A 19,294-nucleotide genomic window follows, 5' to 3' on the forward strand; every position below is an offset into this window, starting at 1 on the left:
ACTACGGAGTACATCAGTCATGTCACTGGTGTAGTTTTGAATGGGGAAAAGTGTAATTGTCAAAATAGCAAATGAAGTCCCGCCTGCAAGTATAGTAGCCAAACATAGATCGCTATAGACTGGCGTTTCTCCGGGGTGAATCTCAGTAAATACTTGCTTTACAGACAGAAGAAATGTATCCTAATAAAGCTTGAAATCTGTACTTTTAAATGAACCAATTACACTTGAAAACAAGCGTTTTTTGGTTTTGTAATCTGTATGAAACAAATGTGAGGTATGTTTCCTGTCAAATGCATCACATGACAGCAATTGCTCAAACGCCCACAAACTTGTAAACAAAGAGTTGCTTTCATTAAGACCAATTTCATTCGCCATTAAGACCAAGTTACAAATTACTTCTGAAGACCAGCACAATCAGACGATCATTATCCAGAGGATGATAATATGTAAATCGGCTTAGTGTCGTGATCTCCTTCCTTTCGAGTGCACATTAGCTTGGGCAACCTAAAAATATGCCGATTTTGTTTGATTCGGACATTTAGGAACACAACTTTAACTTTTAAGTTTATTGGTGCTTCCAAATATGTAATGTAATCGTAAGCTTGGCAAAAAAGAATTTGGTGTTTCCTCATTCAGACAGAATATCCATGCATACTGCCTGAGAGGCATTTCAAAGATGGCCACCGAGTGAAATGACTTGCCTTAAAGGGATTTTGGTTTAAGTCCATTTAGATAAAAAAATATATAAATATGTACTTTTGTATGTATTTACGCAAATATTTTATCATCTTTGCATCGAATAAGAGGAAATTTTGAATCCTGCTCCCGCAAGGTTTTAGTCCGAACCTGACCACTCCCGCTTATATTCTGCATTTGTTGTCCTGCTGCCCGACCCGCCCCATTTTCCACCGGTCGCGGCCGTTCCCGCTAAGGAACCACCCAACAACAACAAGCTGTCTGTATAAACACACACATAGACAACACAAAGCTCTCTCTCTCATTCACACACATTGACAACACAAAGCTCTCTCTCATTCACACACATACATAGACAGCACGAAGCTCACTCTCTCATTCACACACACACACTCACACACACATGTTTGTTTTTGTGAAAAGTGGAGACATTACGTAGGTTTCCATTCATTTTATACTGCCCAAACCATATATTGTATTGTCCTTACCCCACCCCACCCTTAAACCCAACCATCACAGGAGACTGTGTGCAGCTTTACTCTCTGATTAAACTCATCCTGTTGGATTTAAAAGCATTTTGAGAAATGAGGACGTCACCAATGTCCTCATATTTCACCCCCTTTTTGTAATGCCTGTGTCATACCCATGTCATTATACAGATAAGTGTCCTGATATGTCACAAAAACACCTACACACACCCACACAAACACATAGACAGCACAAAGCTCTCACTCTCATTCACACACATAGACACCAACAAATAAACTAAACAAAGCATCACGCTGTCTCATTCACACACATACGTGCGCAACATTGGGATTCGGGAGCAATATTGTTAGACCGTCCGCTCCCATTCAATTTACATCACAGTGACCGACCGCTCCCGCGTTTTATTCGGAAATTTATTTCTGTGCCGCAAGAAATCTAGTCGGGTCCCCCAGCTCGCACGGTACAGCCGCAGGAATGCAGATCTCTACATCAAATAAAAAAATTAAAAAACTAATTACAGCTTGTGTGAGATGTTTCTAATGCAGCATCTATGGAGCAGGACAGTACATTTGACGTTGTTCCCTCTTCTGGCTGTCATTATCAGTTACACACAATTTATTTATTTTTTTGTCATTTTCTAAAAGTTTTAATAAGATCATCGCTGAGCTTTTCTTTCATTATATTAATGCTTGTTGTACTGTCCCATTCACTGCACTCTAAGTTTACCCAACTATGACGACTTCTGCTGTACTGAGAAACCCAGAATTGTGAAAAGGGTCCATAAGTACTTATCAGGGAAAGACTATGTTCTTTCATGTTTACATGAATATGTTATGCTCATTGGCAATGAAACACTATTTCACCCATATTTGACTGTTACATAAATCTTATTCCAAGGAGACCCTTGCATTTAATATACTTTCAATGTTTGCTATACCGCCATGTAGCCTGTTTATGAAAAGAGGAAAAGCCAGCAAAGTTGTCACAAGTGTCAGTTCATGAAAAACCAGTCAGTGAAAGGAGAATGATTTGTTTACATTACGGAGTCCTTCAAAAGCGCAGTGAATAGAGCCAGAGACTTACTCAATCTGGAAACATCTCTCTCTCGCTCGCTGCATCTACATTCGCCAGGATTCAAGCTAATGAGTCAAATAAAATGCATTTAAAAGTACAGCGGCTCTGGCGGCAGAAGTATTTGTAGAGCCTCCAATGAATGATCTTTCTCAGTCTATAGCCATTTTCTCATAACCATTAGACGATGACGTCAATTCCCGTCATTATTCACATTCCTCTCCTTTATCCTTCTCACTTTATTTCTCTCTTCATGTCTCTTTCAGCTTCCTGATTAAATAAGATCATGCCGTGAAAGAAAAAGCTGCCGTTCTTCAGGGGTTTCATGCATGAATTGGACTGTAACGCACTGCATGTGTGACCTAAGATAAATAAACTAAACTATTACCTACCACCGCGCTCTGTGTGCGTGTTTTCTTTTTTCTGCAAGCAAAGTGTGCGCGTCCATTGAAGTCAAATGAATCGCTCGCTCGCTTATATGACTGGTTTTCATTTTTAATTGCAAATTGAGTATTGTGTCCTGAAGGTTTTTTATGGAAAGGGAGGTGTGTATAATGTGTGTGTGTGAGGCTGTTATTTGTTATTGGCATTTTTGATACCTCTCTTGAGGCCATTGTGCGCGCCTCAGCAGATTGTGTCCTCTTTTTGTCCCCTTCAGTCACTTTTTTTTCCTCCTTATGACTTGTTTTCTCGTCTTTCTTTTGAAATCTGTGAAGAAATATTCAAGCATTAGATTTTTTTTCCCATTTATTTTGGGTAGGTCGTGAAAGGGGGTGGTAATCTTCTTTATTAAAACCAACTCGGCTACCACTGATCCAATTAAATTCATTCCAATATCAGAACGAACGCATTTATTTAACTTCAAACAAGGGAGCCGGGAGGGAGATTTTTTTTCTTGGAAGCAAAGATTTCCTTAAAGGCTAAAATTCTAAATTAGCTGTCATCATAGACAATAATGTCAACCCTGCCTGCGAGCTTCTAATACATCAACATTTATTGGCACATCTGCTTCATTAAAACTTTTATGTTGTTGTCAAAGAGCATTTAATTAGGGATTGTACGTTCAATTAATCTCATCATTTTACTTTAGTAAAATTTAATTTAGTCACATAGACGAATCTGCTTTTAACTTAATAGTAGAAATATGTTTAGTGCAAGCGATCTATAATCTATTTTTTTGCAAAATGTAATACAAATCTCGCATGCCTGTCTGTAAAGCTTGAGCTCAAAATATCTCATTGATGATTTATTATTCAGTATTGTACAGTAAATACATTTTTTGGATGGAAGCAAAAACACACTGGGTCTCATTCACTAAACACAGTGTCAGCGGATCCTTAAATTCTTAAAAAGTCCTAAATTCCATAGTATAGGCCTTAATTAGTATTAAAACGTCTTTAAAGTGCAATCAGAACCAGCTCAATTTCGAAACCGAAGTTATTATTAGTCAGTTTAAAGATTGTTTTGAGATTTTTTTACCCTTTCTATATAATAGAGTGTTTAGGATGTTAATTAATTAGTTGTGTTTGTTTGTTTTTTATTTAAATTCTGTATTGTAAAATTAGTAATTCATTTATTTTCTTTCCACTTAGTCCTTTTTTTATCAGGGGTTGCCACAGCAGAATGAACCACCAACTATTTCACCATATGTTTTTTGGCGGATGCCCTTCCAGCTCATACGCTCTCATTTTTCACACACACTATTCAGTATTGTACAGTACATCTGTTTTTTGGGTGGAAGAAAAAACGCTGGGTCTCATTCACTAAACACAGGGTGTCTGTGGATTCTTAAAGTCTTAAATTCCATAGTATAAAAATAAGACCTTAATCAGTCTTAAATTGTTTTAAATATTAGTTTCTAAGGTCTTAAAAATGCAGTCAAACTGACCCTGTTAAGATTTTGTTTCTGCTTTGAAACTGAAGTTATTATTAGTCTGTTTAAAGATTGGTTTCAAGCTTTTTTACTCTTTCTTTATAATAAAGAGTTTTAGGGATGGTAATTAATTTGTTGTGCTTTTTTTGTAACTTAAATTAATATACTTTACAGTTGGTCTTTACAGTTGGTCTTAAAAAGTCTTAATAATAATTAGAAACCTGCAGATACCATAAAACATGAGGATGAACTTGATGACCAACTAAACTTCTCTGACCACATTTCTAGAACTGCTCGATCGTGCAGATTTGCACTCTATAACATCAGAAAGATCCGACCCTTCTTATCTGAACATGCAGCTCAACTCCTTGTTCAAGCTCTTGTTCTCTCCAAACTGGATTACTGCAACTCTCTACTAGCTGGGCTTCCAGCTAACTCTATCAAGCCTCTTCAACTGCTCCAGAATGCAGCAGCACGAGTTGTCTTCAATGAACCTAAACGAGCACATGTCACTCCGCTGCTATTCCGTTTGCACTGGCTGCCAGTTGCTGCTCGCATCAAATTCAAAACTCTGATGTTTGCCTACAAAGTGACTTCTGGCCTAGCACCTTCTTATCTGCACTCACTTCTGCAGATCTATGTGCCCTCCAGAAACTTGCGTTCTGTGAATGAACGTCGCCTCGTGGTTCCATCCCAAAGAGGGAAAAAATCACTTTCGCTCACGCTCACGCTCAATCTGCCCAGTTGGTGGAATGAACTCCCTAACTGCATCAGAACAGCAGAGTCACTCGCTATTTTCAAGAAACGACTAAAAACTCAACTATTTAGTCTCCACTTCACTTCCTAATCTGCAATTGCCTCTTTGAATATCACACTAACTGTACAAAAAAAAAAAAAAAAAAAAAAAAAAAAAAAACTACTAACACTTCCCTTCTTAGACTTTACAGACCTGAAACTTGCCTTTAGTACTTATTCATTGTTGCTCTTAGTTGTGTAAATTGCTTCCTTGTCCTCATTTGTAAGTCGCTTTGGATAAAAGCGTCTGCTAAATGACTAAAAAAAAAAAAAAAAAATGTTGATATGAACATTTTCATGAATAAATCATGATTCATCAAATGTGTCAAATGTGTACTAAATGTATATTCTAAATGTACAAAACAATTTCAAGAAAAACTTTATAAGGCTTTTATAAATAACCCTGAATATATTTAGGCTAGGGGTGACGCAGTGGCGCAGTAGGTAGTGCTGTTGCCTCACAGCAAAAAAGTTACTTGTTCGAGCCTCGGCTGGGCCAGTGGGCATTTCTGTGAGCAGTTTGCATGTTCTCGTGGGTTTCCTCCGGGTACTCTGGTTTCCACCACAGTCCAAAGACATCCGGTACAGGTAAATTGGGTAGGCTAAATTGTCCGTAGTGTATGTGTGAATGAGTATGTATGGATGTTTCCCAGAGATGGGTGGCAGCTGGAAGAACATCCAAGGTGTAAAATATATGCTGGATAAGTTGACGGTTCATTCCGCTGTGGCGACCCCTGATTAATAAAGGGACTAAGCCAAAAAGAAAATGAATGAATGAATATTTATGCTATGTTATTTACATGTAAAAAGTACCTATAGTAAAACTTGATAATACAGTATAATTAAAGGACCAATAATATAAGTCAGTGGTCCTCGGGCCATGGACCGATACCGGTTTGTGGATCAATTGGACCCACTGGGTCAAAGAAGGACCCACGAACTGCCAAGGAATGGATCTGCAACCCATTTGTCAACAAATCAGGTGAATCCAGCATGTCAGTGCAAGTAAAAGATCTACTGCTGTAGACTGCAACTGATGACAGCCTTGTTCACATATAATGTCTTTTACGCACACAAGTTCATTATTTCCAATGGAAGTATGTTACTTGTGTACGTATATTGTAAGCATTGCGCACACGTTTTCCTAGCACAGGCAGTTGAAAATGTCTCACCCAGACACTGCAGTGATTTTTAATTTTCTCCATCAATAAAACTTGTATCAGAGCTACAGCAATGTTTTGTCAGCTTAGCATCCTCTGAGAAAACTGTTAATGGTCACTTAGCAATCCACTTCATTCCCTACCAAGTTGCAGTAAAATTGTCAAGCGCTGACTGGTGTTGTCGATTTATCTTAACCTGTCAGATTGTCCTACCTTCCATTCAAAAAGTAGGTAGCACTTTTTGATGTGACGCAATATGCTACCTATCAGATTTTGCTGTCAGTGTAAATTTTAATGTGGGGTAGTGTGATATAACCTACCTAATCCCTAACCCCAACCTTAGAACCATTCAAATACAGTGTTATCTGATAATCTGATGGGTAGGATAAAACGTCAGGACACTGGTCTGCGGTAATAAAAAGGTTTTGGACCACTGATATAAGAGATTATTTGCTAGTACAGGACAATATTTGGAAAACAACTTGAAAGCCTGTAATCTGAGGGTTCAGATCTAAATATTGAGAAAATTGCCTTTAGATTTGTCCAAATTAAGTTCTTACTGATGTATCAGAACTTATTAATGATCAAGCGCATGGCAAAAGCCAATTGCAATTGCCAAAAAAATACCAGTGGTTTTTATTGTAGTCCAGAGTCATTTATTATAATTTTGAATGATTTATTTCTTGCTAATGTGGAATGTGCTGTAGGGCTTATATTTTAGACATGTATTGTTTATGCATTTTATAATGATTTATAAATCCCTTTTTCATGTGGCACACAAATGTAAGCACATGGCTCTGCGCAGCTAGACATCATAGTCATGAAAGCAGTGCCATTGTTGATGCTCAGCTGAATTATAGCTTCAAGCAAATATGGAAAGAGGGCATTTGACATTAAATCAGAAACAGTAGCAGCATTACAATTGTGAAAAATCAAGCTGGCAGTAATTCCTCTTTAGCTGTCAAAGGACATTAGCGGCCACCACTCCATCCTTCATTTGTGCAGAGAAGAGATGGCAGTTCCATTTGTAGGGTTTTTTTCCCCCACGTTTCTTTTTCTCCCCCCCTCTGTAATGCTTTCAAACAACTCCCCCTCTCTGTTTCTAGTGTGCTTTTATTATTTGTTAGAGCGGCGTACTGAAGAGGATTGATGAATAAACTGAAGACACAGGTAAATGGTGGTATGCCTATATCAACATGTGCAACTCAAGCTGTGCCCACTGCTTTTTACCAAGATGGGATGCAAGTTTACAGTATGTAAGTTGCAGTTTACACTTGTTATAAAACAGTATTTTAGAATAAAAGCAAAACATAACTTTGTGATAACAAAAATGAACTTTCAATCTTTCAAAAACAATATTTTTACTGTAGTAGACAAAACTTTACTCTTCCGCTTGCCATTATTGGTAGTAAATATATTGGAAGTAGTCCAGTAACCAATTTGATATAAAACTAACTAACTAACTAAATATATGTATACATGTATAAGTATGCATATATACAGTTGAAGTCAGAATTATTACCCCCCCCCCAACCTCCCCCCCTATTATTAGCACTGTTTATTTTTTTCCCCAATTATGGTTTAACGAAGAGCAGATTTATTCAACACATTTCTAAAGATAATAGTTTTAATAACTGATTTTATATTTGCCATGATGACAGTAAATATTCTGTATTTGACAAGATATTTTTCAAGACACTTATATACAGCTTAAAGTGACATTTAAAGGCTTAACTATGTAAATTAAGTTAACTAGGGTAATAAGGCAAGTTATTGTAAAATGATGGTTTGTTCTGTAGACTATCAAGAAAAAGAAAATATAGCTTTAAGGGGCTTTATAATTTTGACCTTAAAGTGCATCTAAAATAAATAAAACTGCTTTTTTCTGGCCAAAATAAAACAAATAAGACTTTCTCCAAAAGAAAAAATATTGTCAGACATACTGTAAAAATTCTCTCGCTCTGTTAAACCTAATTTGGGAAATAATGTGGATCATCTCAGACTGGTTTCTTGAACATGACAATGCATTCACTGTACTTATATGGCCTCCACAGTCACCAGAACTCAATCCAATAGAGCACCTTTGGGATGTGGTGCAATGGGAGGTTCACATCATGGATGTGCAGCCAACAAATCTGCAGCAACTGCGTGATGCTATCATGTCAATATGGACCACAATCTCTGAGGAATTTTCCAGTACTTTGTTGAATCTATGCCACAAAGGATTAAGGCAGTTCTGAAGGCAATAGGCCAGGGCTGCTCAATCCTGTTCCTGGAGATCTATCTTCCTGTACAGTTTAGCTCCTGCCCTGATCAAACCCACCTGAACCAATTAATTAGGACGTTAAATCCACTTGATAATTACAGACAGGTGTGTTTGATAAGGGTTGCAACTGAAATCTGCAGGAAGGTAGATCTCCAGGAACAGGATTGGCCACCCCTGCAACAGGCTGTCCTACCCGGTACTAGGAAGGGGTACCTAATAAAGTGGCCGGTGAGTGTATGTACAGGTATATGACCTGCATTCAAAGTTTAATTCTAAAATCTCAGTAGAAGGTTTAAATATATGTATGACAAAAAAAAAAAAAAAATCAACAGTCAGAATGTTCATTCTAGTAATAATATTGTCAGATTCAGTGTAAATGTTTTAATGAAAAACGAGTAAAAGAAAAACAAGATTTGCCAGTGTTTATAGTTTGCATTGAGAAAGACCCAATCCCAATTATATTTTTTACCCCTACCTCTTACCCTTGAAACCCTTGAGTGTGCAGGGGAAGGGCTTCAAATTTTGCCTCTAAGAAATGACACACCAAAACACCTCCACACGTCATCACAATCTCTTACTTCATATGAGATCGATGATCTCGCCTGCTGTAGTTATTCCAGTTGCGTTATTTTTTATATTTATCTTCAGGAATTCCATGAAGGCATCGATATCATGTTATCATAACTATATAATGTGACAACAAGCTTGTAACTATACGGCGCATTTACACCTTGGCCATATTCATCTATATAAACGCAAGAAAACAACATTAATATTATAGCAGGCACTGTAAAAAGCTCATTCACAGCCACTAGACTTTTCTGACAGGATCATCGAGTGACAGACGTGAACGTATGTTGTGGGACTACTATACAGTACTTATTATAATAGATTATAGATGGCAAAATTTAGCATTTTTATAATAGTTTTGTATTAAATGTATTAAATTAATTAAGAATGTATTAAAACGTGTGCTTGTTTGTTGTAAACATTTATAATGACAAGCAATACTAGTTTGTGCATCTCCAGACTTCCGTGTGCCATTGTTGGTGGTGTATTCAGGGATTTTTAATTTTTTTTTTGTACCTCTTGGTCTGAAAAAATATTCGTTTCAGGGGCTAATTAGCCCTTCCCCTTAGCCTTACACCTTCAAGCTAAAGAGAAATGGGACACCCTACCCATTCACGTAAATGTGCAAAACGAAGGGTTGAGGGGAAAGCCTAAGGGGGACAATTGGGATTGGGCCAAAGCAACCTAAATCTATAATTTCATTAACTTTCCGCAAAATTACAATGAAAATTTTATGCAAATGTGCTAATAGCAAAATGCCAACCAATAGAAGTGTGATTAGTGCTACCTTAACTGGATTTATCTACTAGCTAAAGGACATTTTAGAGTGGTTTTCAATGTTAAAAAAAAGTAATTCATCTGCAATGAGCGTTATATATCATGCAACTGAGAAACAAATATATGTTGCAACTACCATTAGAACTAGAAAGTGGGGCTCATGTGATGTGCAGTTGAGTAGCTGAACTCTTTACAGCAACTGTCAGTGTGTGAACGGCCCTTAACATGAAAGAGCTTTCACAAGGATTTATTGCACTCCTCTTAATCAAGTCAAACCCGCTTCAGACATGGACGCTGCATCGCATGAGCATTGCCATGCAGGTGACTCATAACCTCCATAAAAGCCCAGAAGATATTAACTCATTACGGTTTAATTCTGTCACAGTAGGTGGTGTCACACAGCAGAGAGGAACTCTAATAGCTGCCAGCGCTCTGTCATCTTACTTTCAGTGCTTATCCTCAAGGGAAGAACTGGATTTTAAAAAGAAATACAATTGCGGGGACTCATAAACACAATTTGCATTTCCCTCTCATGTTCTCCAAAAATAACTTGAGGAAGTAGCGTTTAATTGCAAGGCTTGTTATTTATTTATATAATTATAGTTTTTTCACTGCATATTACAGGATGTTTTGAAGGTTCAAAGAGTGTAATTACGTAGGTACACATTGTCGCACACACTTCCTGAATCAAAGATTTGAGACCCTCGGCGAGCTGATGTTTTGCTGGACTTCTATGCTATAATAACCCACATGAGTAACTCTGTGTTTTTGCAGAGCTCTTCAGTTTTTTGTGCTGAAACCCTCGAGAAAAAAAAGTGTGGTTTTGAGTCATGGGTTCCCTAGGGAACTTCCTAATGACGTTTTAGATTTCTGAATAAAATCTTTTTAACAGCACTTGAACTAACTTGAGTTAGTTTAAGTCTTTTTATACTTCAAATTTGAATTTTTAGTTGCTATCAATTTGCTAAATGAGTACAACTACTGTGACTTCTCTAACACAAGATCATTCATTTTGGAAAATAAAATCCTGGTTGGTGTTCAAATTGGCATGAATGAACAACCCCGTTAATAAGTAATACTTTGTGAATATTTTATTGAATAAAACATTATGAATTGGAAATTGTTTCAAGTCTCATATATTGTAAAAACCTTGTCATCTGAGCACTGCTTATAATACAATAAGTACATAAATATAATGTATTAATTACCTTTGAGTTCAGGGGTCCATTCTTTGTATCTTGCTTAAATGATCTAAGATGATTTGGCAGATTTTAATCTTGTAATGTAATGTAATGTGTATTTATAATGCCCATTTATGTATATACACAAAGTGCTTTACAATCATGAGCGCAGTCTCTACACAGCACCACCAGTGTGCAGCATCCATTCCACTCACCACACACTAGCTTTAGGTGGATTGGAGAAACAGTGATAGAGCCAATTCGGTGGATGGGGATGATTGGGAGGCCATCATACCAGGATACCGGGTCACATCCCTAATTTTTACAAGAAGTGCCTTTTAATCGTGATAACTGATCTCTGGCTAATTTGGTTCTCCAAAAAAGTTAGTGAATCAGATTAAAATATATAGATAGGGATTGCTACGTGTGTTGTGAAGGACAGATTTGTTGATCCTCGAAATCATGATCAGCAATGCAACGATTGACTGACTAATATATTATTATTATTATTATCATCATCATCATTATTATTATTTTTAAAATTAATTATTATTAGTAGTATTTTTTTTACCATTTACTATTTCCCCAAGTGTGTATAACTACTATTATAAGAAAATACCAGAATTCAGAACATACTTTTACCTTTGCTTGAAATTACCCAATCTAATCCTGTTTTTATGGAATAAGCCTGCTCCTGAGCAAGTTTGAGCTACAGTACCTGAACTGTTGTTATGGCAACTCTCGGATGGGTTTTGAAGAACGAAACAATCCTGAATCGTGTAATAACCAAATCCAACTAATTGAGTAATCCACGTTCGAAGAACGGACCCTCGGACTAGATTCTGAAGTAGTTTTTTACTAAAAATGTTTTTCTTTATTGTTTAATAAATCTGACATCAAGACTATGATGAATAATTGTAGGAAGAATAGACACTGTTATGTCCATTTACGGGTTAATATATTGAGACCACAAACACAGTAATTTGTATTTTTGACAATGTTAGCACTATTGCATTGCATTAATCACATATGTAAATGGTGTATAAAGGAATTTAAGTTTTGCCCATAGAACCACTTTCAGATTGGATTGATTTCATATTGAGATCTTATGCTTGGATGTACTTGGTCACATGTGCGAAAGAGCACCAAAGCAAGGTGAACCAAACTCCACTGCTGTTTATCACACACACAAATTATGATCAAATTGTCATCCTTATCCTTTCTAATTGCTTGTTTACCTGCTAGCTCATTAGCTGTCAAAGTTAACACCAGGTAGAATACCCAAGTGCTGACCACTTGGGATCTGTTCACTGAAAATAACGACAAGACCATAATGAAAACAGGCCCTAACAACGGAACTACCATCATTTTTATAACTACTAGAATTACCATATCGGTCATTCAGACCGTTCTCACATAAGACATTAGCCCCTTTCACACAGTGATACCGGTAAATATCCGGAAAATTTCTGGAACTACTTTACCGGTATATTCAAAAAAGCGCTGTTCACACAGGCGAGGACGTTATGGAAATTTTCCGGAAAAGAGCATTCACACATTCATTCCAAAATACCGGTAAATTCTGACATCATTCACCACAAATGAGCTTTAAACGGCTGCGCTTGTATTTGTAAACATTTGACTAAATTACAAACTCTGTGGATGATCAATATTGTGAACAACTTTCGCAGGATCACTTTCTCATGTCGAGATGTTCATAATATGTGCGTGTGCAGGCGCTCACAGGCTGTTTACAGGCACACGCAAAGCTTGAAGGTAAACAAACAACGGCTTATCATAAGCATCTCATCGATGATTATTTACACAGTTGACATTAAGAAGAACATATAAACGTAATCTGACTAACTTCTAGCAGCTAAATGTGTCTGGAAAAATATTCAAAGGCTTTTATTATCACATACCGCGCGGACGTAAATGCGTCTGACTGTTGTGATTGGCTAAAGCAGACGTCTCACGTCAGCACGTTCTAGACGTGCACGCGCTTATTACGGTAATCTTCCTTCTGCATTCACACAGCGCAGCATTCCGGCAAATTGCCGGTAATGTTACAACTTCTCTTTCCGGAAAATAGCCAGAACGAATTTACCGGTATTTTCAAAAAGGACCTGTTCACACATACAACCTTTCCAGAAAATTGCCGGTAATTTTCCGGAAAGGTCTGTATGTGTGAAAGGGGCTATTTTCTAGTCATATCTAGATTCAAAGCTTCTATTTAGATTTAAAATTAAGCTATGAATGTCTGTCACCTTATTTACAGTAATTAATTCATCACCCTAAAAATACAATCTTTTTGGTAATCCAGCCAATAAATGTTTTATTAGGCTACATTAGTCCACCTGTACGTCCGTGCCTCACTTTCATTTTCACTTTCTCAAACAGTGAAGTCTTTTCGTGGCACTAAACAAAAAACATTTGAAAGACATATCTGAAGTAAAGTTATGTTTATGGAAACATAAATTTTTGTTTTGGATAGCAGGAAGTTGCTAGCCAACAGAGGCTTACATATTTAAAGTCATGGGGAAAAGTAGCAGACACAAATGTTAGTCTAGAGTCTGATTTTTAATTAGTCTATGTGTCGAGTGATCACCAAACCTCCACGGCACATACCTAACACCTAGCTGATGCTGTTCTGAGTATTTATACTTTCACATTCTGTCTGTACTGTTCTGGCTATAGCACTTCTGAAACACTAGTAGGCAGTGGGATTTGTATGTTCCACTATGTCAACTTTGGCGGTGTATTGAGTTTTGGGAAGTCCTTGGGAATGCAAGCATATATAGAAGCAATTATAGAAGCACCTCAAACTCACTCTCATTCAAGGAAGAGGCAAATGTTCAACACTTTTAATCATAAAGTAAACACGAAACAAAAATACCCATCCGAAGCTCCTCTACGGGGGACTCAACGCTTGTTAAACATTCATGCCACTGGCCTCACTCTGCTCCCACAGCTCTCAGCTCCACCCACACTCGTTACCACGTTTACTAGATATTTTGAGAGATCTGCATCAGGGGTGGTTTATGTGATTGTACAAAGACTATAGGCTGGAACTACCACATGCACTTGAAGTACAGCATGAATTGGCATTTAGAATCCCCTTAGGTCAGTCCTGGGGTTTCACAGGGTACTATAAATATTAATGCAACAATGATAACGATGATGTCAGTTTTGCAATCCTGGGGTCTGTTCTTCGTACGTGGATTACTCAGTTAGCTGGATTTGGATATTGACGATTTGACACGATCCAGGATCGTTTCGTTCTTCAAAGCTGATCCGAGAGTTGTTGTCATGGCAACAGATCTGCTAGGTCAAACCTGATCGGGAGCAGGTTCAAATCATATAAACAGGATTAGATCGGCTCAGTTCAAGCAAAGATAATACAGAAAGTATGTACCGAGTTCTGATATTTTCTTACAGTAGCAGTTATATAAACTTGGGGAAAATAGTAAATATTTTTTAACTATATATATAAAAGTTATAGTCATTAATAAAATAAATAAAGTTATACATATTAATAAAACGTATGCAATCTGCACCCTCGAAATGAAAGTACAAAGACTGCCACCTGGTGGTGCAAAGAGAAAACTTATTGACATGAACTTTTTAGATCGCTTTAGTACAAATTGTGTATAATAGAAATGCAGAATATGTGACTATTTTTAAAAGCAATAATACATTTATGCAGTCATAAACATGTTTTGACAGTTAATATGCCAGTGATGCTTCACAAAAGTTGCAGACGCCTTTACCAATATCAAAATGCTTTTGGAAACAACCAGTAATTCTTTACACCGATTAAAAAACGGCTACTATAATAAAGAAAATCTTTTCTAAATGAAGAACTAAATACATTGATTTGCATTGAAATACATGATGAATACTCTTGTCTTGACAAATGAAAGTGTAAAGCCTGCAGCTCACAACAAATGTGAAGTTCTTGCGTGTCATATTTAACAAACCGTTTACTGCTAATTTGATGTAATTTTGCTCACATGGATAATTGAATATTAATCAGATGATGTCATTACGCTGCTGTGCCGTCAGCCAATCGTTGCATTGCTGATCATGATTTCGAGGATCGATAGATCTGTCCTTCACAACACACGCAGCGATCTCAGATCAGTTCATTCAGACATTCTAATCTGATTCGCGAACTTGTTTGAAGAACCAAATAAGCGAGAGATCAGTTATCAAGATTAAAAGATCCAGGATCTGCCAAATCATCTTAGATCATTTAAGCGAGGTACGAAGAACGGACCCTTGGTTTTAGCAAGAATCTGATTGCAGGAAGAAGCTGATCAATCCAAACTATCTTTGAAATTTCAGGATAAAACATGTAATGTTATTAAAAAGGTCAAATATAATTGTAAAGCTGAAATTAGTATTTTTGGTGGCCCATGTTGGCATCTGTTAAAAACATTTAGCTGTAATAAAAAAAATAACATACTGAGAACTATTTCTCTACATACAGCACTACAGCAATTTCTGTAGTTTAACGTCTCATAAAATTGTCATTGTAATTATATTTACCAACTTAATCTTTTTAAATTACACAGTATTGCAAGTTTGCACAAACTAAATGAAATGCTTCCCCTGTTTTTCCTCTCTCACACACACATACACACCGAAGGCCAAGAGTTATAAAAATCAATGAGAGGGCCTCACTTCCAAATCTGGATTCAATTTAGTGTTAAATCAACACTAATTAATCATTAATTAATTAAAGTGCTTAGCCGGAACAAACCGCTTTCATGATCCATGAAGTCTTTGGAGAGAATATTTCTCCTCCCTTTCACTTAGAATGTTCCACATTAAAGTACTCTATTGGTCGGCCTAATGTTTTCCCAGCAGAAAAACCCACATATGGGCAAATTAGGTTTGAAATAAACAGGGCATATACTTGATTTTTTTCAGAAGATATATTGAATATATCATTGGTGTCTCCATGATGTGTCTGGGAAGCTTCATCCCAAAATACCCACAAAATAATGCACAATGTATTGTAGCTTTTAAATTTTACACCCTTTAAATAACAAATAGTTTGATCCCAAAAACAGCACGAGTCTATTAGAGTTAGTCACATTTGATTGAATACATAAATCAAGCTCCGCTATTTTAGTGTATGACTTAAAATAGATAGCTAATTGTTTGGAATGAATATGTGTTCTCTGTAAAAGGCATCGGCAGCCCATGTCATTGGAGACTAATGCTAACGGCAGCCGAATATGATGCAGACAGTGTCGTTCTGCGAGCCGAGGGACCCCATCACACAGTCTTAGCGTAGATATGCTTCAGTGATAACCAAAGAGACAGGCTGCTCTGGTGCTGCCATTGTGATGACATGTTTAATAGGCAGTCCTAATGACACGCACACATCATGGGACCTGTTGAAAAGGCAGGAAGTCACCGAAGTGACAGAATGGCTAGAAAAAAAACTCCAATGATTCAAGACTGCTATTTGCATCTTTTCCCCGTAGCTGTCACAGCCGGGCCCAGTTTTCCACATGATGGAATGGAATTACGTAGAGAAGAAAAAACAATGGGAGATTAGTTTTTTCAGATCTAAGAAAACAACATGACCTCGCTGGGACGAACCCGAGTCTTGTGTGCCAGGATGAATTGTGCCCGTGAGAGTGTGTAGCCGCCCACCTGCATGCCAAGAAACAAACACAGACCTCCTGTGAGCTAGTCGTTATGATAAATGGAGGTATAGAGGAAAATAGAGTTGGACTGGTACGAGGAAGGGAAAGAGTAGGCAGTGGCGTTTCTGTCGTGACCTTCTTTAGTCCTGGTACTGGGCTGAACTCTAATGTTGGACCTACAGAAATGTGTGAACTTGCTTTGCCATTTTATATTGTGATCTGTAGGATGTTAGTTTAGATGTAAAGACTTAAAAGAAGCTTAGAGGTGTTTTTGCAACCAGCTAAATAGTAAGAATAAGCTTAATGGGAAGTAAATTTTCTAAAAACAGAAATAGGTTGCATTATGTAAGCACTGATAATGATGCAGTCTGCTGAAACACTTAATGAATGAATCAGTGAAAGATTTTTATTTTATTTTACATGTGATAAAGAGAGCATGTGATTTTAATATTGTTATTTTTCGGAAGTGGGTGAGGCAGTGGCGCAGTAGGTAGTGCTGTCGCCTCACAGCAAGAAGGTCGCTGGTTCGAACCTCGGCTCAGTTGGCGTTTCTGTGTGGAGTTTGCATGTTCTCCCTGCCTTCGCGTGGGTTTCCTCCGGGTGCTCTGGTTTCCCCCACAGTCCAAAGACATGCGGTACAGGTGAATTGGGTAGACTAAATTGTCCGTGGTGTGTGAGTGTGTGTGTGAATGTGTGTGTGGATGATTCCCAGAGATGGGTTGCGGCTGGAAGGGCATCCGCTGCGTAAAAACTTGCGGGATAAGTTGGCGGTTCATTCCGCTGTGGTGACCCCGGATTAATAAAGGGACTAAGCCGACAAGAAAATGAATGAATATATTTCAGAAGCATCTCTTTTAGAACACTGATATTTAATATTAGATAGACTATTATTTCATTTCATCAACAAGAAAAAATAATCAATGCAGTTTAAACCAAGCATCAAAATGGGGAAGAAAGGTTTAAGTGACTTTGAATGAGGCATGGTTGTTGGTGCCAGAAGGGCTGGTCTGAGTATTTTAGAAACTGCTGATCTACTGGCATTTTCACGCATAACCATTTTTAGGGTTTACACAGAATGGTCAGAAAAACTGAAAATATCCAGTGTGCGGCAGTTCTGTGGGTGCAACAAAAGCATCTCTGTATAGTGTATGCACAACATGTCAAACCTTAACGTGGATGGGCTTTAGCGGCAGAAGACCACACCGGGTGCCACTCCTTTCAGCTAAGAACAGGAAACTGAGGCTACAGTATGCACAGGCTCACCAAAACTAGACAATTGAAGATTGAAAAAACGTTGCCTGGTCTGATGAGTCTCAATTTTTGCTGCGACATTGGAATGGTAGGGTCAGAATTTGCGGTCAACAATTTGAAAACATGGATCCATCCTGCCTTGTATAAATGATTCAGGCTGCTAGTGGTGTAATAGTGTGAGGGATATTTTTGGCACACTTTAGACCCATTAGTACCAATTGAGCAATGAGTATTGAGTAATGAGTATTGTTGCTGACCATGTACATCTCTTTATGACCACAGTGTACCCATCTTCTGATGGCTGCTTCCAGCAGGATAACGCTCCATGTCATAAAGCATGAATCATGTCAGACTGGTTTCTTGATCATGACAATGAGTTCACTGTTCTCAAATAGCCTCCACAGTCACCAGACTCAATCCAATAGAGCACCTTTGGGATGTGGTGGAACGGGAGATTCGCATCACGGATGTGCAGCCCACAAATCTGCATCAACTGCGTGATGCTATCATGTCAAAATGGAGCAAAATTTCTGAGGGATATTTCCAGTACCTTGTTGAATCTATGCCACGAAGGATTAAAACAAAAAGGGGTCCAAAAAGGGGTCCAGTACGGTACTAGTAAGGTGTACCTAATAAAGTAGCCGGTGAGTATATATATATACATAATACTTACCCAATAATATAGTATATATAATAAGGGATAGCAATATGCATTACTGCATAATATATAATATGCATATTCTGATTATTTAAAATAATAATGTCAAAAAATGAAAACAATTGTTTAAAAAATAAACTGGAAATATAAAAATAAAAAAATTATTCTAATTAAATAAAAATTATTTTTAAAAACTTCTAAAATCGTGAACAATTTCATGAGAAAAAAAATGCTAAACAAATAAAAAAATAATAATTTTAAACAAAATAAAAATTATTTACGTTACAATTTAAAATTTAAAATCAGAAAATAATACCTGTTTCTAAATATTAATAAACACATTACTAACACATTATAAAATAAAATTGAAATGAAATATCCTAGCAGTATTTTTTTTTTAATCAATTTAGAAAAATCCCTTTTCCTTAAAAGCACAACACAATGCAATCTGCAATTTTAAATTCAGGTAACAAATAGTACTAGAATATTAACACAAAAAAAACACAGTACATTTTCCATGTTTGACTAAATTTTCTTAGACTTTACATAGATAATAATAAAAAAAAAACTTTAAAAGGCAAGATATAGAAAAATATGAATTAACAGCTCACAGATTAAAGAAAAAAAAACTACATGACCAATATCTTGCATCATGAAACAGGTCATTTTAATAACAAGCTTATTCCTCATACTATCCTGCAATAATCAAATTTGTTAGGCTGCATTGAAATGATGGATATCATGAAGAACTACCCGTAAACCTAATCCAGCTAGTGTTCTGTGTACTGCATTCACTCAGCCAGACACTGACATTTAGCTCTACCGGGTCACACAGTAAAGGCCA

At 37.1% G+C, this 19,294-nt stretch overlaps 1 protein-coding gene and 1 long non-coding RNA gene across 2 annotated transcripts in view; both read left to right on the forward strand.

Moving 5' to 3' along the window:
• The window catches only part of tusc3 (tumor suppressor candidate 3), a 195,535-nt gene extending 192,888 nt beyond the window's left edge, over window positions 1–2,647 (forward strand). Inside the window, 1 exon segment of the mRNA NM_001020560.2 lies at window positions 2,523–2,647. Within this exon segment, the coding sequence (NP_001018396.1) occupies window positions 2,523–2,538 (16 nt within the window). The 3' untranslated portion in view covers window positions 2,539–2,647.
• LOC147846759 (uncharacterized) overlaps window positions 1–19,294 on the forward strand; it is a 1,232,122-nt gene that overhangs the window by 570,990 nt on the left and 641,838 nt on the right. The gene's annotated exons all lie outside the window — the stretch shown is intronic.

This window comes from Danio rerio, chromosome 1, assembly GCF_052040795.2.
Source record: "Danio rerio strain M-AB ecotype USA chromosome 1, GRCz13ab, whole genome shotgun sequence".
NCBI classification, from domain to species: domain Eukaryota; kingdom Metazoa; phylum Chordata; class Actinopteri; order Cypriniformes; family Danionidae; genus Danio; species Danio rerio.